The sequence below is a fragment of the Dipodomys spectabilis genome, unplaced genomic scaffold (assembly GCF_019054845.1).
Source record: "Dipodomys spectabilis isolate Male_0828 unplaced genomic scaffold, ASM1905484v1 ptg000375l, whole genome shotgun sequence".
Lineage (NCBI taxonomy): Eukaryota > Metazoa > Chordata > Mammalia > Rodentia > Heteromyidae > Dipodomys > Dipodomys spectabilis.
This window is the reverse complement of record NW_024871052.1, coordinates 760,826-782,729: the sequence shown is the minus strand read 5'-3', so window position 1 is coordinate 782,729 and position 21,904 is coordinate 760,826. Positions and strand designations below refer to the sequence as shown.

Sequence of the window (21,904 nt, the reverse complement as noted above, 5' to 3'; positions counted from 1 at the left end):
CTTATGGTCTGGCCACTGTCCCTGAGCTTCTATGCTCAAGGTTAGTGCTCTATCACTTGAGCTACAGCACCACTTGTGGATTTTTCTTCTCTTCAGTTGTGGGGCTTGAACTCTTAGACCTGGGTACTAACCTCTGAGCTTTTTGCTCAAGGCTAGAGCTCTACCATTTTGAGCCAAAGCATCACTTCTGGTTTTCTGGTGGTTCATTGGAGATTTCTCATGGACATTTTTGCCTGGACTGGCTTGAACCATGATCCTTAGATCTCAAACTCCTGAGTAGCTAGGATGACACGTGTGAGCCAGGAGCACCTGGCACTTCTAGAGGTTTTGATGTTTCACTAGAGATAAGAGTCTCACAGACTTTCCTGTCTGGGCTGGCTTTGAACCTTGATCCATAGAGATCAGCTTCCTGAGTAGCTAGGATTATAAGTGTGGGCTACTAGCATCCAACAGGGCCTTATGTTCTTGCTTTATTTTTTTACTCCAAGGCTGGTACTTTACCACTTGAACCACAGCTTCACTCTCAGCTTTTTGATGGTTTATTAGAGATAAGACTCTCATGGGCTTTCTTGTCTGTGACTGGCTGTGAACCATGATCTTCAGATCTCAGCCTTCTGGAGTAGCTAGGATTCTAGGTGTGAGCCATGGTGCCCAGTTTTCTTCCTAGTTTTCAAATGGCCAACTTTTTGCTGTGTCTTCCTGTGCCAGTGAGCAGAGAAGAAAGCATGCTCTCTCCTGTCATGTCTTTTTTTTTTTGCCGGTCATGGGGCCTGAACTCAGGCCTGGGCACTGTCCCTCAGCTCTTCAGCTCAATGGTAGCACTCTACCACTTGAGCCACTGCACCACTTCTGGCTTTTTCTGCTTATGTGGTGCTGAGGAATTGAACCCAGAGCCTGATGCATGTAAGACAAGCACTCTACCACTGAGCCATCTTCCCAGCCTACTCCTGTCGCGTCTGATGTGGGCGCTAATCCAATCATAATGGACTCCCTCCTCATAATTTAATTGGCATCAATAGGCTCCATCGCTAACACCCCCAAATACTATCACGTTAGGGGTTAGTGTTTCAATAATCAAGGATAAAAGGATTTTTCCCCTTCTTTCTTTGGGGATAGCTTCTCATTATGTTCGGTAGGCTCTCCTCAAACTCTTGGGCTGAAATGAGCTTCCTGCCTCAGTCTCATGAATTGGCTTCTTTTTCCTTTTTTTCCCTCCTCCTCCTCTTCTTCCTTCCCCTCCTCCTCCTCAACCTCCTCCCTCTCCACTGAGGATTGAACCCAAGGCCTTGTTTATGGTGGAGAAGCACTTTACCACTGAGCTACATTCTCAGCCCTAGTCTTTCAACAGATGAGTTGGAGGAACTCTAATTTGGATTTTTTTTTTTCAGTAACTACTAGGCATGAATTCAGGGCTTGTGTGTGTCCCTATTTTTTTATGCCTAAAGCTAGCACTCTACCACTTGAGCTTTTTAAAGGTGGTTAATTGGAGATTAGAGTAGCACAATCTTTCTGACCTGGGCTGGGCTTCAAACTGTGATCCTCAGACCTCAGCCTCCTGAGTAGCTAAGGATTACAGGTATCAGACACTGTGCTCAGCTTAGTTTGGATCTTAAATGTCTCCTATGTGTTAAAGGTACCGTGTCTCTCTCTGGCACTAGAGACTGGGTCTATGGGGAGAAAGTCCCCATAAGAAGAGACTCCCCTTAATAAGGATATTGGGACCCTAGTTCCTTCCTTGCTTTGTTTCTTGATTGTCATGAGGCAAAAAGGTTTCCTCAGTTGGGCACCAGTGGCTCACACTTGTCATTCTTGCTCAGTCAAGAGACTGAGATCTGAGGATCATAGTTCAAAGCCAGCCTGGGCAGGAAAGTCCATGAATCTCTTATCTTCAATGAACCACCAGAAAACCGGAAGTGGCACCATGGCTCAAGCGGTAGAGCGCTTGCCTTGAGCTGAGGAGCTGAGGGACAGCGTCCAGGCCCAGAGTTCAAGCCCCACAACCACCACCACCACCACTAACAACAACAAAAAGGCCTCCTCAGCCATGTGGTCCCACCATGATCTATTAGGACCCCCACAGGCCAAAGCAACAATGGCCATGGACCAACACCTCTGAAACCGTGTTCTACAACATGCTTACCTTCTTATAAGTGATGAAGGCCGAGCCTACACAGAGGTATGCAAATATTTAGTTTATTACTAGTACCCTCACCCCTCCTTAGCCCTATGAAAGGATCCAGATGAACTTGGATCCTTTAACCTGTCATCAAGGTACCTAACTTTTTACACATTTATGTTCCCTCTACAAGGATTTAACATTTAATTTACTTTTTGTGCTGGTCATAGGGCTTGAACTCAGAGCCTGGGGCACTTTCTCTGAGCCTTTGTGCTCAAGGCTAGCATTCTACCACTTGAGCCACAGAGCCACTTCCGGCTTTTTCTGTGTATGTGGTACTGAGGAATCGAACCCAGGGCTTCATGCATGCTGCTAGGTGAGCACTCTGCCACTGAGCCACATTACCGGCCCCACAGTTAACTGATTTTGGATCCTTCTTCCTTACAGAGGTCTCCTTGGTCCTCTCTCATCCAGTCACCAAGAATTCAGTCTTCTGCCAATCTACTCTTCAGTCTTGACACAGTTTTTTCTTTTTCTTTCTTTTTCTTTTCTTTTTTTTTTGAACTCTGGGCCTGGGCGCTGTCTCTCAGCTCTTCAGCTCAAGGCTAGTGCTCTACCCCTTTGAGCCACAGCACCACTTCCAGTTTTCTGGTGTTCACTAGAGATAAGTGTCTCATGGACTTTCCAACCTGGGCTGTCTTGGTACTGTGATCCTCAGATCTCAGCCTCCCGAGTAGCTAGGATGACAGGTGTGAGCCACCAGTGCCCAGCTCAACATAGGGTTGCTTTTTTTTTTTTTTATTTTACTTTTGAGATGAAGACTCCATAAATAGCCCAGGCTTGGAAAAAGCCACCATCAGGAATCCCTAAGTTCAAGACTGGCCAAAACAAAAACAAAACAAAACAAAAACATTTTGTAGGGGTAATCCTACTCATTTCAATTCAGTTGCAGCCCCTGGACCTCATGTGGGAATATAGACCTAGATTTTCCAATTGTGTGTGTGTGTGTGTGTGTGTGTGTGTCCGTCCTCAGGGTCTGGGTGGTATCCCTGAGCTTTTTCACTCAAGGTGCTCTACCATTTGAACCACAGCACCACTTCTGGCTTTTTCGTAGTAGTTTACTGGAGATCAGCGTCTCACGGACTTTCCTGCCCAGGCTGGCTTCGAACCGTGATCCTCAGATTTCGGCCTCCTGAGTAGCTGGGATGTCAGGCGTTGAGCCAAGGGCCCTTAACTGGGGCTTGTAAAGAGGTGTGTGAAAGTAGCTCGGAGATGAGCTTAGGGACCGCTTAAAGGTCCGCCCCGGCTACCCGAGGTGGCTCAGGATGGAGACCTCCTTCAGAGCCGCTGCCACCCCCGACGCCCGGGCTGGGAAAGCTCACCCTGAGGCCTCACCTGCGGCCAGAAGCCCGGCGCGGGACAGTCCGCGGGCCCAGCGGCCGCGCGCAGCCCTGGGAACTTCAAGTTCCAGGATGCTCCGCTCCCGAGGCCACGCCCTTCCGCGGCCGTCGCTCAAATCATTCCTCCGCTCCTCATTGGCTCCCAGGCCTAACGTGCTGCTCCGTGATTGGTCTCCGGTCTTGTCACTCTAAGAGCTCATTGCCGAGGCCCGCTGACAGGGATTTAGGAACCTCCAAGATGATGGGAAGGCCCTCGGCCCGGATGGGGGGCTGTCCGACCCCTCCGTCCGCGGCCCGCTTCGACTGCGAGGCTTTGCCTTTTAACTCCTCGGCAACCCCGGGGGTTAGAAGGCTTCCGGCCGGAGGCCGTTAGAGAGCACACCCGGAAGGCGGAAGTCGAGGGGCGGAAGTGGCCCAGAGGAGACGAGGATGGCGGCCGAGCGCTGGTTTTGGCGCTGGGGCTGGGGCCCGCGGTGCCCGGGGAGGCCTGGGCTTCCTGGCCCCGGCCCCGGCCCCGGCCCCGCCACACTTCTCCATTTCCTTCTGTTGCTCGGGTCGGTGGCTGCCGACATAACCGACGGCAACAGTGAGCACCTGAAGCGCGAGCATTCGCTCATCAAACCCTACCAGGGTGAGGCCCGAGGCGGGAAGGGGTGAGGCCGGGGCCGGGCCGGGCCGGGGCCGGGCGGGAAGGGGTGAGGGGTGAGGCCGGGGCCAGGCTGGGGCTGGGGCCGGGAGGGAAGGGGTGAGGGGTGAGGCCGGGGCCAGGCTGGGGCTGGGGCCGGGCGGGAAGGGGTGAGGGGTGAGGCCGGGGCCGGGGCCGGGGCCGGGCCGGGCCGGGGCCGGGCGGGAAGGGGTGAGGGGTGAGGGGCAGGGCGGGCAGGGCGGGCCCTGTCTGCTGCGCAGGGCCGCCCGGTGGATTTCTGGCTCCCGGTGCGGCCCCCTGGCACGGCCTCTCTGCGACACCTGCCGTCTGCCCGTCTCCGCCCGCAGGAGTGGGCTCCAGCTCCATGCCACTCTGGGACTTCCAAGGCAGCACCATGCTCACCAGCCAGTATGTGCGACTGACCCCCGACGAGCGCAGCAAAGAGGGCTCCATTTGGAATCACCAGGTGAGAGGGCTTTCCACGGCTGGGCACGCTCCCGTTCAGTGAGCTGCCCTCCACCCTCCCCCCGTCCGGGTCTGAGCTTGCTTGTATATACTTGTCCCCCTTCTCTATCTTGGTTACACTAGTAAGAAGAGGTAAGTTATTGTTGTCAGGAGCTGGACTTGAGTTTGTACTCATGTGTGTGTGTGTGTGTGTGTGTGTGTGTGTGTGTGTGTGTACACATCCTGGTCCTGGGGCTTGAACTCAAGCCCTGGGCATTGTTCCGGAGCTTTTCCATTCAAGGTTGGCGCTCTACCACTTGAGCCACAACACCAATTAGTCAAAGATAAAGAGTTTCATGAACTTCTCTTGGCTGGTGGCAAACGGTGATCCTCCGATCTCAGCATCCTGAGTAGCTAGCATTACAGGCATGAGCCACTAGTGTCAGACTTTTTACACTTATTTCTTTCTGTGTGTGGTGCGGGGGGGGGGGGGGGGGGGGGGGGAGGGGGATGGGGGTGTTTGCTTGCACTGGAATTTGAACTCAGGGCTGTACACTTTTTTTTTTTGGTCATGGGGCTTAAACTCTGGGCCTGGGCGCTGTCCCTCAGCTCTTCATCGCTCTACCAGTTCAGTCACAGCACCACATCTGGCTTTTTCTGCTTATGTGGTGCTGAGGAATCAAACCCAGGGCCTTGTGCATGCAAGGCAAGCGCTCTACCAGTAGAGCCGCAGCGCCACTTCTGGCTTTTTTCTTTTTGCTTATGTGGTGCTGAGGAATCGAACCCAGGGCCTCAGGCATGCAAGGCAAGCGCTCTACCACTGGGCCACCTTCCCAGCCCGTGGGCTGTACAGTCTTAACTAGGTTTTTCTCATGGCTGCTCTACCACTTATGCCGCTCTTCTAGTTAAACTTTCTTCTGGTTAATTGGTGATGGAGTTTGGCAGACTCTTCTGTCCAGGCTGGCTTCGAGCCTCCTTTATCTGGATCTCATCAGCCTTCAGAGCAGCTAAGATTACAGGTGTGAGCCACTGTGTCCTGGCTCATTTAATTTCTTAAGAAGCCATACCAGGAAAGTGTTGTTGTCTCCATTTTGCTGAGAAGCTAAACCTTAGAGTTGAAAGTGCTCTTTTACCCAACATCACATAGCCAGAAAGTAGAGTCAAGACTATGTGAAGGGACTGGGAATGTGGCTTAGTGGTAGAGTGCTTGCCTACCATGCATGAAGCCCTGGATTCAATTCCTCAGTACCGCATACACAAAAAAGGCAAGAAGTGGCGCTGTGGCTCAAGTGGTAGAGCATAGCCTTAAGCAAAAGAGTCCAGGCTCAGGACTGGCCAAAAAAAAAAAGATTGTATGAAGAGAATCCTCTTTCTAGTGGGAAGAATGGAACAAACTGGATCTTTATTGTGTTCTTGGCTGTGTGTTAGGCACTGGCCTTATCATATCTTTTTTTTTTTTTGGGTCCGGTCGTGGGGCCTGAACTCTGGGCCTGGGCGCTGTCCCTCCGCTCTTCAGGTCAAGGCTAGTGCTCTACCCCTTGAGCCACAGCACCACTTCCGGCTTTTTTCTTTTTGCTTATGTGGTGCTGAGGAATCGAACCCAGGGCCTCATGCATGCAAGGCAAGCACTCTACCACTGAGCTACCTTCCCAGCCCCGCCTTATCATATCTTATTAGCTCTAATTTTTATACAGGCTCTTTGAAATACATGACTATTTTTTTTGTTGTTGTTGGTTGTGGGGCTTGAACTCTGGGCTTGGGCGCTGTCCTTGGGCCCTTCAGCTCAAGATGAGCGCTCTACCACTTGAGCCACAGTGCCATCTGGTTTTCTGCTGGTTCATTGGAGATAAGAGTCTCACGGTCTCTCCTGCCCGGTCTGGCTTTGAACCATGATCTTCAGATCTCAGCCTCCTGAGTAGCTAGGATGACAGGCGTGAGCCACCAGTGCCTGGCTGAAATACATGGCTTTTATGATAAGAGGCAGCTCTTCATTTGATATACTTCCCTCTTCCATTGGACACAGGGGGAACCCCTTTGACGTACTTGCAGACTTAATCCCCTTCTCCAGTGCTTGGTTGAGGATTTATCAACATACAGAGGGTCTAGAATTACGGGCAGCTTCAGAGTTGGGTGACACTTGCCTGCATGTCGGAGCTTGAGTTGGCATGGTACACGTGAGCAGTAGCCAGGATTAACTGCTGCACAGTGTCTGCACCAGGAAGTCCCCGACACGAAAGGAGTGAAAGGGAAGAGATCTTCGACTCGGTCACCATTGGCAAGGAACCTGCCTCTGCCTGACCCGGCCTAGCCTGGCCTCCATGGTGGCCTCGTTAGTCTCCATCCCTCTGCTCTCCTAGCCCGTCTGGCTGACTGTCTCGTGTGTCTCCAGAAGCCTGCATTGTCCCTGTGTTGCCTGCTCCGTCTGACCTCTCTTCCTGCCCTGTGTCTCCGCATGGCTGTTAGGGGTGTCTGGGGTAACCTTCTTTAGCCTTGGCTCTGCTCTGCAGAGCCTGCAGCCTCCTCCGAAGGTGTAACTGTATTACATCTTCACAGTCTGCCTTCCAGTGCCTGGCTCTGTTAGGTCCTTTCGTCCGTAACTTTCGTTCCAGCCTCTCTGGCTGCCTTCCTGCCTCAGGGCCTTTTTGCACTTGTTCCCCTCTGTCTGGGACACTGCCTCCTGGTTCTTCACGCCTGCCCGGTTCTTTTTCATGTGTGACGTCTCAGTTCAAGTGCCACCCACTCAGTACTTTAACCATGTCGCCTCCCCCAGATTGCATTCTGTTCTGTCATATTATCCGATCTTTGGGCTTTCAATTTTTTTCCCTGTCCCACCCCGCCCCCCTTTTTTTTCTGTGGAGTTGAACCTAGAGCCTCATGAATGCCAGTATCCTACCCCTGAGCCACATGCCCAACTTGGATAGTGTTTTTTAGGTGATGCAGCATTGCCTTGTATTTTTCACAGAAGTGGATTTACCGTAGTATGACTTTTTTTTTTTTTTTTTTAAAGAAAAGCGCTAGGTACAGTATCAGTAGAACTGTGAGGAAGCTGGGTTTAGCCACAGGCATTAGCTGCATTCAAGACAGCAGCTTACATTATGTTTGCAGGTAGCTGCCTGTTTGCCTTGCCAGTGGCCGGTGATGCCCATTTGTCTTTACCTGACTTTCAAAGCCCCTTCCTTCCCTCACAGCTCAGCTCCAACACCTTTCCTTGCAGGCCCTTCTAATATCCTGCACATACCTGGAGTATTTCCTGTACTTCTTTTTCTTTTTTTGTTTTTGTTGGTCGTGGGGCTTGAACTCTGGGCCTGGGCGCTGTCCCTCAACTCTTCAGCTCAAGGCGAGCGCTCTACCACTTGAGCCACAGCGCCACTTCTGGTTTTCTGAGTGCTTTATTGGAGATAAGAGTCTCACTGACTTTTTCTGCCCAAACTGGCTTTAAACCATGATCCTCAGATCTCAGCCTCTTGAGTAGCTAGGATGACCGACATGAGCCACTGGCGCCTGGCTTTTCCTGTACCTCTTGAAAGATGTTGCTTAGAACTCTTTCTGCTCACCTCTCCCTTCCTGAAGCTGGAGAGATGCCTCGTGTACTTTTCTCTTTGTCTCCTTCATACTCCTGGGAGGGACGGTGAGCTGGTGCTGCCTCTGAGCCGTGTGTGGCTGCGGACACTAGAGGACGAGGGGAGGGGACCCCGAAGAGGCCGCTCAGGCCCCTCCTGAAGGATGCTAGTGTGGTGGCTGCAGCTTTGGTCAGACTGTTCTCCCATTCTATGGTTGTTTTGTTACTCTCTTAAATACTGTTTTTTAATGTACAAATGGTTATAATTTTGGTGAGGTTCAATTTACCTTTACTTGCTAATAATGCATCTGTGCTTTTGGTGTCATTAATCATTGCTTAAATCATACTTGTGTGTGTGTGTGTGCGTGTGCGCGCGCGCATGTGCACATTGCATGCATATGCATGCACACCAGTCCTGGGGCTTGAACTCAGTTCAGGGCCTGGGCTCTCTCTTCTTTTATGCTCAGAGATAGCACTCTACTACTTTGAGCCGCAGCTCTACTTGCAGCTTTTGGTGGTTAATTGGAGATACGAGTCTTGGATTTTCCTGCCCAGGCTTACTTCAGACCATTATCCTCAAATCTCAGCCTCCTGAGTAGTTAGGATTACAGACTTGAGCCATCAGTGCCTGGCCAGTCTTTTTTTTTTTTTTGGGTCCGGTTGTGGGGCCTAAACTCTGGGCCTGGACGCTGTCCCTTAGCTCTTCAGCTCAAGGCTAGCGCTCTACCACTTAAGACACAGCGCCACTTCCGGCTTTTTTCTTTCTGCGTATGTGGTGCTGAGGAATCGAACCCAGGGCCTCAGGCATGCAAGGCAAGCGTTCTACCACTGAGCCACCTTCCCAGCCCCCAGTCTTTTTTTTTTTGTTGTTGTTGTTGTTGGTAGTGGGGCTTGAACTCTGGGCTTGGGTGTCTTCCCTGAGCTCTTCAGCTCAAGGCGAGCGCTCTCCCACTTGAGCCACAGTGCCATTTCCAGTTTTCGGGTGGTTTATTGGAGAGTCTCAGGGACTTTCCTGCCTGGGCTGGCTTTGAACCGCCATCCTCAGATCTCAGCTGCCTGAGTAGCTAGGATGACAGATGTGAGGTGCCCAGCTGGCTAATCATTTTTAATGTTACAAAAGTTCTGTTTAACAGCTTTTACATTTGTGGTATTGATCCTCAATTTACTCTTTAGCTTAGTTTTTATTTTGAAATAACTGTCAATTGGTGTGTAGCTGTAAGAAATAATACAGAATTGTCCTAGCTGCCCAGGATTTATTTTGTCCTAATACTTACAATTTAACTAAATTGCTGACATATCCAGTTTAGTCTTCTACCTTACTATGGACTTTGCTTCTGTCACCTGTTTTCTGCTCATTTTTCTCTTGGTCTTGCTTTCTTTGCAGTGGTGGGGTTTGAACTCACGACCTCAGGCATCCAAGGCAAGCACTCTGCCACTGGAGCCATACTCCTAATTCCTTTTGTTTTTACTTTGAGATGGTCTCGCTAACTTGGCCGATATGGCTGCACACTTGCTATCCTCTTTCCTCTGCCTCAGAGGAGCTGGCATTGCAGACGTGTGCCACCCTGCTCAACTGTGCTTACTCTGTGTGGATGGATTCGCAGCCAGCCCTCTGTGTCCCTAGCTGACCTCTGCACCGCGGAGCCCTTGCTTTCGTCACCGCTCCCCTGCCCTCCATGATTTGTGAATGTGCCCAGACCAGTGAGTGCTGTCGGAACTGGAAAAGCTCCCGGGCTTCCCCTGCTGCAGTCCTTACCCGGTGTTCTCAGGCTGGGCCGTGCGGCGCCATTGAGTTCTTGGTGCATTGGGAGAGAACAGAGCGTCTGGTGGAGCCAGCGCCAGGGCCAGACTGCCTGTGCTGGAACATAGTGGTTTGGGTTTTGTTTCCATCTTTGATTTGCATTTTCCTTGGCTACCAAGGTTCTTGTACCCGCACAGTCCTGAAACCTGTTCTTTTTCCCTCCTGGAGTTGTGGAGCCAACAAGACTGAGCACCGGCTGTGCTGGAGAGGAGACCTCTACTCTTTTTTTTTTTTTTTTTTTGTCCGACGTGGGTTTTGAACTCGGGGCCTGGGCGCTGTCCCTCAGCTCTTCAGCTCAAGGCGAGCGCTCTACCACTTGAGCCTCAGCACCACCTCCCGTTTTCTGGGGGTACATTGGAGATCAGAGTCTCACAGACCTTCCTGCCCAGGTCTGGCTTTAAACTGCGATCCTCAGATCTCAGCCTCCTGAGTAGCTAGAATGACAGGTGTGAGCCACCGGTGCCCAGCGAGACCTCTACTCTTGACTAATGGTAGAAGTGGGAGATAAATTCCCAAGTCAGCCTCTCAGTCTGGGAGCTTATAGCTGAGAGACGTGACAGGCAGCAGCTAGGAGAGGGGGTGCGCACATCCTGTCTGGGAATTGGGGGAACTTTCTGGAGAACTTGGGCTCCACCTTTTCCTCCTTGGCTCTCCCATCTCCCACCAGACAGTGGCAGCAACCCACCTGGTGAGGACCTTCTGTCCCCAGGCAGGATCGTGGTGACAGTGTCCTGGTGCTGTGCTCAGTGCAGTACTGAGGTTCATGGTGACACAGTATCCTGGTGCAGTACTCAGTGCAGTACTGAGGTTCATGGTGACACAATATCCTGGTGCAGTACTCAGTGCAGTACTGAGGTTCATGGTGACACAGTGTACCAGTGCAGTACTCGGGACACAGTGTCCCAGTGCAGAAAGGAAACACTCCCCAAGTTCCCTTCTCAGAGATACTTGTCATTAGTGCTGGTCTGTCTTCCTTGTTTTGGTTGGTTGTGGGCTTGCACTCTGGGCCTGAGCACTGTCTCTGAGCTCTTCAGCTCAAGGTGAGTGCTGTATCACTTGAGATGAGTCTCATGGACTTTCCTGTCCGGGCTGGCTTTGAATGAACTTTGATCCTCAGATCTCAGCCTCCTGATTAACTAGGAATACAGGTGTGAGCCACTGCTGCCTGGCTTTTCTTCTTCTTTTTGGATACTTGGATACTTGCTCTTTCTTGGTTCTACCAATTGAACTATACTTCCAGTCTGGCTTTTTGTTGGTTATTTTGGAGATGGAATCTCAAGGGCTTTTCTGCCCAGGGCTGGCTTTGAACCATGATCCTTCTGATTGCAGCCTGCTGAGTAGCTAGGATGACGTGTGAGCCAGGATTGCCTGGCTTGCTCTTTTTCCTCTATTTTGCTTTATCTCTAAATGGCACCTTTAGGACTGAATACTTTTCTCATATCTTTGACATGTTTAAGTGTAAGTGGAATCTGTCTTCTGAAAGGGCGGCAATCAAATTGCTCCAAAGAGCTGGGCACTGGTGGCTCACATCTGTAACTGTAGCTATTCAGGAGGCTGAGAGCTGAGGATCACAGTTGGAAGCCAGTGTGGGAGAGGACAGTCCATGAGAATCTCAGCTCCAGGTAACCAGCAGAAAGCAGAGGTGTGGCTCAAGTGACAGACCACCACAGCAAGAATATAAAGTCCTGAGTTCAAACCCCAGTACTGGTGCACACACGCACAAATTGCCCCAGAGAAAATGCGGCCACTTAGAGTTGCACTAGTTTGGAAGTCTGTTTCTCTGTACCCTCATCTTCTCTCTTTTCTTTTTTTTTTCTTTCTTGGCTGAGACTGGGACTCGATCTTAGTACCTGACACCCTTGCTCATTGGCTAGCACTCTACCAACTGAGCCATGCCTCCAACCCCTGCATTGGATATTAATGACCTTTTTAATAGTTGCCCGTCCAGTAGATGAACAGTGTCTTGTTTTAGTTCGTCTTTCTGATGACTCGTCCCTTTGTTTATTTCCTTTTTGTGGCGCTGGGGTTTTGAGCGCGGACTTACCTTGGGTGGCGTGCTATTCTTCTCTCACCCATCTGCCACTTCCCCAAAGTCATTCTTGGGCAGGTGTTGACGCCTTAGTTCTCCTGAGGTGCTTCGTGTTTGCTGAGTTGAGGCTGTGGGCCCTGCCACCAGCACGGCCAGATCTCAGCTTCCTGAGTAGCTAGGGTGACAGGCGTGAGCCACCAGCGCCTGGCTTCCGTGGACAAGTTTTTCTCCCTTTTTTTGGGTCAGTTGTGGGGCCTGACCTCTAGACCTGGACGCTGTCCTTTAGCTCTTCAGCTCAAGGCTAGCGCTCTACCACTTGAACCACAGCCCCACTTATGACCTTTTTCGCTTATGCGGTGCTGAGGAATCGAACCCAGGGCCTATGCATGGGAGGCAAGCACTCTACCACTGAGCCACCTTCCCAGCCCCTCTCCCTCTTGATTTATTTTCTCTTATTTAAAAATGTGTGGCTCACCCAAGAGTAGTGACCCTTTCTCCACGTTCCAGAGCGGGACACCAGTAGGGGTGACAGGAAAGGGGTTCAAGGCCTTGCCTGATGTGGAAGAGGTTGAGGAGGCCGGTGCGCAGAGGCCGGTGGGCAGAGGCGGGCTTCAGGCAGCCTTTCCCTCCTCCCCTGGTCCTCTGAGGTCAGTGGGTGTGAGCTGGGGTCTGGGTCAGGGTCACCTGTTTGTCCCAAGGCCCTGAGAGGCTGAGCCGGCCCTCCTCCCCCCTTTCCCTCCCCCCCCCCCCCCCCAGCCTTGCTTCCTCAAGGACTGGGAGATGCACGTCCACTTCAAAGTCCACGGCACTGGCAAGAAGAATCTCCACGGAGACGGCATCGCCCTGTGGTATACCCGCGACCGCCTGGTGCCAGGTGAGCTGCTCTTGGGTCCCCCCCTCCTGTACCCAGCGATCTCCCCCTGCGCCATCCTGCTGCTCCTGGAGGAAGCCTCGGGAAACAGCTGGGGAGAGGGAGAGGAGAGGCGGGCAGGGGGGAGGCGGAGGCCATGCACCATGTGGCCTGGCTTTGTCCTACACCCTCAGGGCCTGTGTTTGGAAGCAAAGACAACTTCCATGGCCTAGCCGTCTTCCTGGACACGTACCCCAATGACGAGACCACCGAGGTAGGCCCTGCCCTGCTGCGCTGCAGGAAGTTGGGCGTGGCAGGCTCAAGGCGGGGGACGGGGCTTCCCTTGCCCACGGCCTGGCACCAAGGCGGCCTGGCACCAAGGCAGCCTGGGGAGGGGGGGTAGCCCCGGGTGTGGTGGGATCCCCGCTTCCGCCCACAGGCCGAGCCCTGCCGGGCGTGGAGTAACCCGAGTCTTGGTCCCAGCGCGTGTTCCCGTACGTGTCGGTGATGGTGAACAATGGCTCCCTGTCCTACGACCACAGCAAGGATGGCCGCTGGACCGAGCTGGCGGGCTGCACCGCCGACTTCCGCAATCGGGACCACGACACCTTCCTGGCCGTGCGCTACTCGAGGGGCCGCCTGACGGTGAGTGCGAGCGCCGCGGGCTGCGGCCGTGGGCTGTGGCGGCCGGCGGGGGTGCGGGTGCAGGCTGCGCTGACATGCCGGCCCATCGCGTCGCAGGTGATGACGGACTTGGAGGACAGGAACGAGTGGAAGAACTGCATCGACCTCACGGGCGTGCGCCTGCCCACCGGCTATTACTTCGGCGCCTCCGCGGGCACCGGCGACCTGTCTGGTGAGTGAGGAGCCCGTGCTCCTTGGTGGCTTTTTTTGGTAGGTCCTGGGGCTTGAACTCGGGCCTGGGTGCTGTCTCTGAGCTGTTTTTCCTCAAGGCTGGTACTCTTACTACTTCGAGCCATAGCTCCACTTCCAATTTTTTGGAAGGTAAGGGTCCCACGGACTTTCCGGCCCAGGCTGGCCTTGAACTTCGATCTTTAGAGTTCAGCCTCCTGAGTAGCTAGGATGACAGGCGTGAGCCACCAGGGCCTTTCTTGGTGTTTAAATATCATCGATTTCCACATTGCTATCCCACGAAATGGCCGTCTGCTTGGCATGTGCCCTTGGCCACCCGTGTGACCCTCAATGACCTGGTAGGGACCGTGTCCATCAGGACACGAGCGGTGCCACTGTGGGGCTTAGGACAGCCTTGGTGTCTTCCTGAACATCCGGGTACTAGCAAGGCCTGCCGGCTCCATCCACACGCTGACCTCTGGCTGCCTGGCACAACTCTGTCTCCCTCACCTCTTGTGGGAGCCTCCCAGGCGGCAACCCTGATTCCACCCAGATTCCCCCAACTGTCCACCCCCTAACCCAGCTGCTGGAGTGACCCCACTGAGTCCCTGTCGGGTCTGCCTCAGTGCAGCAGATCTGGGGCCCGCACCCGCACAGGTGTGCAGTCTGCTCTGCCCTCTTCTCCACTGTCCTCCCTCTGCAGCTCTGCCTGCCGGGGGCTGAGGGTAGCTGGAGGCCCAGGCGTGGGACCTGGCCGCTCTCTATGGTCGTCAGCAGCTTCTCTTTTGGGAGGACTCTGCCCACCCACCACCTCCCCCCCCCCCTTGCAGCTGGCTCCAGCTGTTCTAGATTCTTTTCTTTTTGTCAGTTGTGGGGCCTGAATTCTGGCCCTGGGTACTGTTCCTCAGCTCTACCACTTTGAGCCACAGCGCCACTTCCGGTTTTCTGATGGTTCATTGGAGATCAGAGTCTCATAGACTTTCCTGCCCAGGCTGGCTTTGAACCACAATCCTCAGATTTCAGCCTCCTGAGTAGCTAGATTGACAGGTGTGAGGTACCGGCGCCCAGCTTAGATCCTTCTTATCCTGCAGACAACCATGACATCATCTCCATCAAGCTGTTCCAGCTCATGGTGGAGCACACACCTGACGAGGAAAACATTGACTGGACCAAGATCGAGCCAGGTGTCAACTTCCTGAAGTCACCGAAAGGTAACACGTGCATGTGGCCCCCCCCCTCCCCTCTCCCCCCTCCCCCCCTCCCCCCGGGCCTCAGGCCGTGCCACGGCCCGCCTGCCGTTCCTAGTGTGGCTTTCAGATGCCCCCGGAGGCCACGGTGTGGACTGGCTGGGCTCTGGTGAGTTTCTGGAAGGGAGAATGAGGCAGGCGAGTCTGCCTCCTCACTGTGTGGGTTCTGTGGGTTTCTGCGCCTGTGCGAGCCCCTGGTGCCCACTGCTCCCTGGTCTGGCCCATGGCCACGAAAGCCCAGCGGATATTTGTGGTCGGTTACTACACGTCCCGGCACCTGAGGACGCACGTTGCTGGGGTGAGCACCCGGAGGGCCTGTCTCAGCTTCCCTTGTGACTAAGAGGGGGAGGCAGGACTTGGGACTTGGGTTCCTCTAATTTTTCCATCTCAGCCTGCAGAGCTGCGGGCTGGGTAGATTGCATGGAGCACGGCTGGCTGGGGCTGGGGGGGCCAGGCCTGGGTCTTTCTTGTTTGTGGGTCATGGGTCTTGAACTCTGGGCTTGGGCACTGTCCCTCAGCTCTTCAGCTCAAGGTGAGCGCTCTACCACTTGAGCCACAGCGCCACTTCCGGTTTTCTGACGATTCATTGGAGATCAGTCTCAAGGACTTTCCTGCCCGGGCTGGCTTTGAACCTCGATCCTCAGATCTCAGCCTCCTGAGTAGCTAGGATGACCGGTGTGAGCCAGCAGCACCTGGCCCCAGAGCTGGGTTTTATGTGGTCACTCACTTTTTAAGTAAAGTTGAAATGGCGTGGGGTCAAACATCCTGCTGAGGTCCTGACCGCCCCAGCTCTGTCCACCCCCCCAGCTCTGTCCACGTGGCGCCCCCTCCTGGCCGGCAAGGTAGAGACTAAGTCAATCCTCAACATGGTGGTCCCGGCCTCCATCAGCACACGCTTTCCCACGCTGGCCTTTCCTGCCTTGTGGCTGGCGCTGGTTCATGGGCCTCTGGGGGTTCAGTCCAGCCACCCCGGCAGAGGGCAGGTCCGAAGGGCCCGCGGGGAGGCCATGGCTGAGCAGATGATGTGGCCCAGCCAGCGGCCATTGCCGCCTCTGTGGGGTCACGGCCGAGAAGCCCGAGCCCTGGTGGGAAGAGACCTGGGGGGACCCCAGTGTGGAGGGGGGCTGCAAGGCGCGGTCAGATGGCAGCTCCTCAGCCCCTCAGCCCCCAGCCAAGTTCTCGGCGTGCTCACCCCGGCCGGGGGTCATCCCGGACCTCTGCTTACGCTGAGGCGGGACGGTGGGAGGGAGTCCGGGAAGTGCTGCGGGGGGGGGGGGGGGGGGGGGGACCCGGGGACCCCTGTGTCCGGCCAGGCCCCGCCCCTCCCGCTCACCTCCCTCTCTCTTCTCCCCCAGACAATGTGGACGACCCCACGGGGAACTTCCGCGGCGGGCCGCTGACGGGGTGGCGGGTGTTCCTGCTGCTGCTGTGCGCGCTGCTGGGCATCATCGTGTGCGCCGTGGTGGGCGCCGTGGTGTTCCAGAAGCGCCAGGAGCGGAACAAGCGCTTCTACTGAGCGGCCGCGCGCATGCGCACGCGCCCGTGCCACCCAGGGCCTCCCCGGGCCTCCCCGAGCCCGCGCATGCGCGCCGTCCGGGCCTCCCCTGGCTGCCCAGGGCCTCCCCTGGCTGCCCAGGGCCTCCCCGGGCCCGCGCATGCGCGCTGCCCAGGGCCTCCCCTGGCTGCCCAGGGCCTCCTCAGGCCCGCGCATGCGCGCCGCCCAGGGCCTCCCCGGGCCCACGCGCGAATGTGAACTTTTTTTTTTTTTTTTTTTAAACTGGGATTGTAAAAAGAAAACAGAACCAAGAAGACCTTATTTCTTAGCCGTTTCAAAGAAATGATTAAAGTATTTTCGTACACTTCGCCTCCTGCCCAGCGGGGCCGGGCCGGCATCTCAGGACGTGGGTGCCCGGCCCAGGGCCGCGGCCCGCAGGTGGCGGCTGAGCACTGGAGAACCCCCGGAACCGGCCCCCCGGACTGCAGGGGGGCGGCCCCGGACGCGGGGCGGGAGGGGGGGGTGCGGGGCGGGGGGGGGGGGGAGCCGTGCGGGGGGGGGGGCGGGGGGCCGTGCGGGGCGGGGGGGGGGGGGAGCGATGCTGGGGGCCGTGCGGATCCGGGGTTCCTCCCCCCCCCCCCCCCCCCCCCCGCGTGGACCGATGGCTCAATAAAGCGACGTCCGCCCTCCCCGGCGCCGCCCTGCGGGGCCGCCTTTTCTTTCCGGTAACTCGGCCGCTCCCCGCGGGGCCCGGGCTCCATCCGGGCTCCATCCCGGGGGCCGGGGCTCCATCCGGGCTCCATCCCGGGGGCCGGGGCTCCATCCCGCGGGGCCGGGGCTCCATCCCGCGGGGCCGGGGCTCCATCCCGCGGGGCCGGGGCTCCATCCCGGGGGCCGGGGCTCCATCCCGGGGGCCGGGGCTCCATCCTGCGGGGCCGGGGCTCCACCCCGCGGCCGGGGCTCCATCCCGGGGGCCGGGGCTCCATCCCACGGGGCCCGGGCTCCATCCGGGCTCCATCCCGGGGGCCGGGGCTCCATCCCGCGGGGCCGGGGCTCCATCCCGGGGGCCGGGGCTCCATCCCGGGGGCCGGGGCTCCATCCCGGGGGCCGGGGCTCCACCCCGCGGCCGGGGCTCCATCCCGGGGGCCGGGGCTCCATCCCGCGGGGCCCGGGCTCCATCCCGCGGGGCCGGGGCTCCATCCCGGGGGCCGGGGCTCCATCCCGGGGGCCGGGGCTCCACCCCGCGGGGCCGGGGCTCCACCCGGGGGCCGGGGCTCCATCCCGCGGGGCCGCTGGCCCCCAGCCCAGCCCTGATCCCGGCTGCGTCCCGCCAGGCGCCCTCCCGCGGGCCTCTGCCGGGGTGGGCCCGGCGGGGGCTTCCCCGCGAGCCCTTGGGACCTGCCGTCGGCCTTCTTGCGGTGGGGCGTCCACACGTGTCCGGGTGGACGTGCAGGAGCCTGGCCCTGACCCCCACCTGCCTCGCCCGCCGGAGCCTGGCCTCCGCTGAAATCCGGGAACCCGAGACCGTGGCCGCCGGCGCCCTCCCCAGCCGGGGCTCGGCTGTGGGCCCCGTGGGGCTTCTCTGCCCAGCAGGGTGGGCAGCGGTCCCCGCCCCCGCGGCCGCATCCCTGAGCCGCACCCTCCACGCCTAGCTCAGGTGCTCCCGCCTGTGTTTTCTTTTTCTTTTGGTCTGTCGTGGGGTCTTGAACTCTGGGCCTGGGCGCTGTCCCTCAGCTCTTCTGCTCAAGGCGAGCGCTCTGCCACTTGGGCCACAGCGCCACTTCCGGTTTTTCTGGTGGTTTATTGGAGATAGGAGTCTCACAGACTTCCCTGCCCAGGCTGGCTTAACCGTGATCCTCAGATCTCAGCCTCCTGAATAGTTAGGATGACAGGCGTGAGCCACCAGCGCCACAGCATTTTGCTTTTCTAACGATGTCAAATGATGTACAGTCTACATTTGAAGGCTGCCAAGTCCTTCGTGACGATTGCTTTTCCTAAGAGTTCTCAAAACTTTGTTTTTGTCATGTGGGACTCCTGTCTGCGGGGTCAACTGGGGCTGTTTTCAGCCGTCTCCCTGCCCCAAGCACCCAGTTCTAAGGATGGTTTGGTGGCTGGAGGCTGGGGGTGGTGGTGGGCCTGCTGAGGCCTCAGGGTGTGAGGAAGCTCTTGTTTGTCCACCTACCCTCCTGCTGGATGAGGCAGAAGCTTCATGACCCCAGGGGCACGTGGACCAGCCTTAGACCAGGTCCTTAATGATGGGCCTAGGTTCCCACCCAGCCCTAGACTGCTGACAGCTGGGCTGTGTGTGTGTGTGTATGTGTGTAAATCCCTATTTGTCCGAACTTTTTGCCAATCCTGGGGTTTGAACTCAGGACCTGGGCACTGTCCCTGAGCTTCTTTGTGCTCAAGACAAGTGCTCTACCACTTGAGCCACAGCACCACTTCTGGTTTTTGAGTAGTTTATTGAAAACAAGTGTCATGAGGACTATTTTGCCCTGGCTGGCTTCAAACTGGGATCCTCCAATCTCAGCCTCCTGAGTTGTTAGAATTCCAGGCGTGAGCCACCAGTGCCCATCTTAGAATTTTTCTTTTTTGTCAGTCTCGAGGCTTGAACTCTGGGCCTGGGCCTGTCCCTCTGCTCTTCAGCTCACAAGGAGCGCTCTACCACTTGAGCCACAGTGCCACTTGTGAGCCATCGGCGCCCAGCATTTTTTAATTTATTTTTCACTGGGCAGCTAGATATCTGAAATGAAGTTGGCAGGGCCAGGCCCCTTGTGTTTTCCTCGCTGCTTCCCAGTGTCTGGCGAGCCCTGGGTATCTTGGAGCTCCTTGGCTGTGGACATGTTGCTGTCTAACGTTGACAGGAGCCGGGGAAATCGCACAAGCCCATGCAGGTGCCATTCATGTGTGCAAAGGCCCTGTGTGGCATGTAGAGCCCAGCCATGGCAGAAGCTTGCGAGCGCCACCTAGCGGCGTCCTCTGGGAGGATGTTCTGGACCAGGGTAAAGCCATTTGAGACAAAGTAATTTTGAGATTGCCACGGATTGAAAGCTATAAAATAACCTTGAACCCCAAATACTCTTCATGTCTCCGATGATGCTGGAGAAATGACAAGCGCCATGCCTGGGTAATAAAATGGAAATGATTTATTCAGGAGCAGGTATCCCTGAGCCAGGAGATTCTGATTTTCCTGGGGCCTTTGGAGCCCTTTGGGTAGTGCCCTAGGAACACCTCTGAGGGACTCAACCATGACTGCTTGGTTTGTGGCTGGAAGTTTGTTTTTGTTTTTTTGTCAGTCGTGGGGCTTGAACTCTGGGCTTGGGTGCTGTCCCTCAGCTCTTCAGCTCAAGGCTAGCGCTCTACCACTTGAGCCACAGCACCACTTCCGGCTTTTTTTTTCTTTTTGCTTATGTGGTGCTGAGGAATTGAACCCAGGGCCCCAGGTTTTCTAGTGGTTGGAGATAAGAGTCTCAAAGGGAGGTTCCTGCCCAGCCTGGCTTTGAACCACGGTCCTCAGATCTCAGCCTCTTGAGAAGGCACATGGTTTATGGTTGGAGGTTTCAAGGTCAACAGAGGGCTTTCTGTGTGGAAGGCCACCAGTACCACCAAAGGAACCAATACAGCAAACCAACGCAGTGGCTGGGGCTGCCTGCCTGCCGTTTGTCCCTAAGCTGAGTCTCCACTCCCAGGCAGGGACAGATCGGCCTCCTGGCAGACCCTGGGGCCATGGCAGCCATGAGTAGGAGCGGTCGGCCACCCTGCCCTGGTCTAGCTTACCCCTGGGAGGTGCACATGCTCAGAGTGTAGCAAAGGACGAGAATGGAAGAGATGAACCCATGTGGACTGCTGGCTCAAGGTTTTTGTACCAAGCTGGTAAGATCCAGCGACAGGCAGAGGAGTCGTCCTCAGGTAATGGCTGATGAGCAGCTCATTAACAGTGATGAGGGTCTCATTAACTTTTTCTCCTGGCTGTCCTAAAATCACAGTCCTCCATATTTCCATCTCCCAAACAGCTGGGATTACAGGCATGAGCCACCTTACCTGCCTCAGGTCTTCTTTACCTGTTTATCTGTCTGTGATCACCTAGATTGGTTCAATATCTGGACTGTCAAGAATAGGCTCATCAAGCCGGGTGCTGGTGGCTCACACCTGTAATCCTAGCTACTCAGGAGGCTGAGATCTGAGGATCGCAGTTCAAAGCCAGCCTGGGCAGGAAAGTCCTCGAGATTCATTTCCAATAAACCACCAGAAAACTGGAAGTGGCTCTGTTGGCTCAGGGGGCAGAGCGCCCGCTTTGAGCACAAAGAGGCCAGATGAGTTCAAGCCTCCGGACTGCCAAAAAAAGGAAAAAGAATAATGCCATATGCTAATCCTCCACCAGGTTCACGGCCAGGTACAAGTGCAGCTCAAGCAGCACAGGGGTAATTGGGACAACATTCCAAAGCCATGCTTTACAGACTGGCCCGGTCGTTTCCGATCCTTGCTCGCCTGGGCCTTGCCCTGGCCGGGTGGTACCGCAGCGCCTTGCCCGTGGGCGCCGGCCGGCCGGGCCCCCTCCAGCGGGACACCCTCCACCCGGCCCCCTCCACCGGGACACCCTCCACCAGGACCCCCTCCACCCGGCCCCCTCCACCGGGACACCCTCCACCAGGACCCCCTCCACCCGGCCCCCTCCACCGGGACCCCCTCCACCGGGACACCTTCCACCTGCTCCCTCCACCCGGCCCCCTCCACCAGGACACCTTCCACCGGCCCACCTTCCACCTGCTCCCTCCACCCGGCCCCCTCCACCGGGACACCTTCCACCGGCCCCCTCCACCGGGACACCCTGCCCCGCTGCCCGATCGGGAGGTGGCAGCCCGCAGGCTCGGGCGAGGAACCCCCCCCCCGCCCCGGGGGGCGGGCGCACGGCCCAGGTGGAGTCCCGTTCTAGAAGGTCCCGCGGACTCCACTCGGGCCTTACGGGGCTGCAGTTTTCAGGATGTGCCATTTTAGGGGGCTGCTGCGTCCCGGACCTCCACTGCGTCGTGACTCATCCACGGCCCCGGGGACTCGAACCCCCGGCGCCCGCAGCCCCGAGGGCCCCTCCGGGGCGTGGCCTGGCCGGGGGGGGGGGGGTGCAGCGGCTGCACGGGGCCGGGGCCGCCCCTGCGGAGGACCCGCAGGGAGCGGAGCCCCGCCGGGCCCCGGGGGCGGACGCCAGGGCCCGGGGTCCTCGGCCCCCCGCGCCTGCGCACTGAGGTCCGCTTCCCCGCTCAATCCAGCCCCCGCCGTCCGAGTTTTCAAATTTGAAACCTGCTGCTTTTCCCGCTCGAACGTGAGGACCAGCGGCGAGGGAGGGCGGGGTCGCGTACCGGCCAATCGCGCGTCGGCGGCCTCCAGGCCCCGCCCCGACGATGACGACAGCGAGCCCTGGCAGACAGCCCGCCAATGGGCGAGCGACTCCGGGACGCCCCGCCCCCGCG

At 56.7% G+C, this 21,904-nt stretch overlaps 2 protein-coding genes across 2 annotated transcripts; one reads left to right on the top strand and one right to left on the bottom strand.

The window, feature by feature from the left end:
* Positions 1-3,768: 3,768 nt before the first annotated feature.
* Lman2 (lectin, mannose binding 2) lies at positions 3,769-16,803 on the top strand. The gene is made up of 8 exons (XM_042667074.1): positions 3,769-4,147; positions 4,510-4,628; positions 12,752-12,869; positions 13,040-13,119; positions 13,329-13,490; positions 13,587-13,701; positions 14,789-14,908; positions 16,300-16,803. Exons 1-8 carry the CDS (start codon positions 3,946-3,948, stop codon positions 16,458-16,460), a joined length of 1,077 nt encoding a protein of 358 aa, XP_042523008.1. The 5' UTR covers positions 3,769-3,945; the 3' UTR covers positions 16,461-16,803.
* Positions 16,804-16,838: 35 nt separating this feature from the next.
* LOC122096534 (proline-rich protein HaeIII subfamily 1-like) lies at positions 16,839-20,441 on the bottom strand. The gene is made up of 3 exons (XM_042667117.1): positions 20,306-20,441; positions 17,119-18,021; positions 16,839-16,921 (listed from the first exon to the last, which is right to left on the bottom strand). Exons 1-3 carry the CDS (start codon positions 20,439-20,441, stop codon positions 16,839-16,841), a joined length of 1,122 nt encoding a protein of 373 aa, XP_042523051.1.
* Positions 20,442-21,904: the final 1,463 nt, after the last annotated feature.

What these genes read in the sequence shown, in the direction of transcription:
- Lman2 (XM_042667074.1), top strand. Translation starts at nt 3,946, where the DNA reads ATGGCGGCCGAGCGCTGGTTTTGGCGCTGGGGCTGGGGCCCGCGGTGC. An exon ending in GCTCATCAAACCCTACCAGG is followed by an intron (nt 4,148 to 4,509) that starts GTGAGGCCCGAG and finishes CTCCGCCCGCAG; the next exon opens with GAGTGGGCTCCAGCTCCATG. An exon ending in CCGCGACCGCCTGGTGCCAG is followed by an intron (nt 12,870 to 13,039) that starts GTGAGCTGCTCT and finishes CTACACCCTCAG; the next exon opens with GGCCTGTGTTTGGAAGCAAA.
- LOC122096534 (XM_042667117.1), bottom strand. Translation starts at nt 20,441, where the DNA reads ATGGAAATATGGAGGACTGTGATTTTAGGACAGCCAGGAGAAAAAGTT. An exon ending in CGCTGGATCTTACCAGCTTG is followed by an intron (nt 18,022 to 20,305) that starts GTACAAAAACCT and finishes CCTGCTGGGCAG; the next exon opens with AGAAGCCCCACGGGGCCCAC. An exon ending in CGGCGCCGGGGAGGGCGGAC is followed by an intron (nt 16,922 to 17,118) that starts GTCGCTTTATTG and finishes GCCCCCCTGCAG; the next exon opens with TCCGGGGGGCCGGTTCCGGG.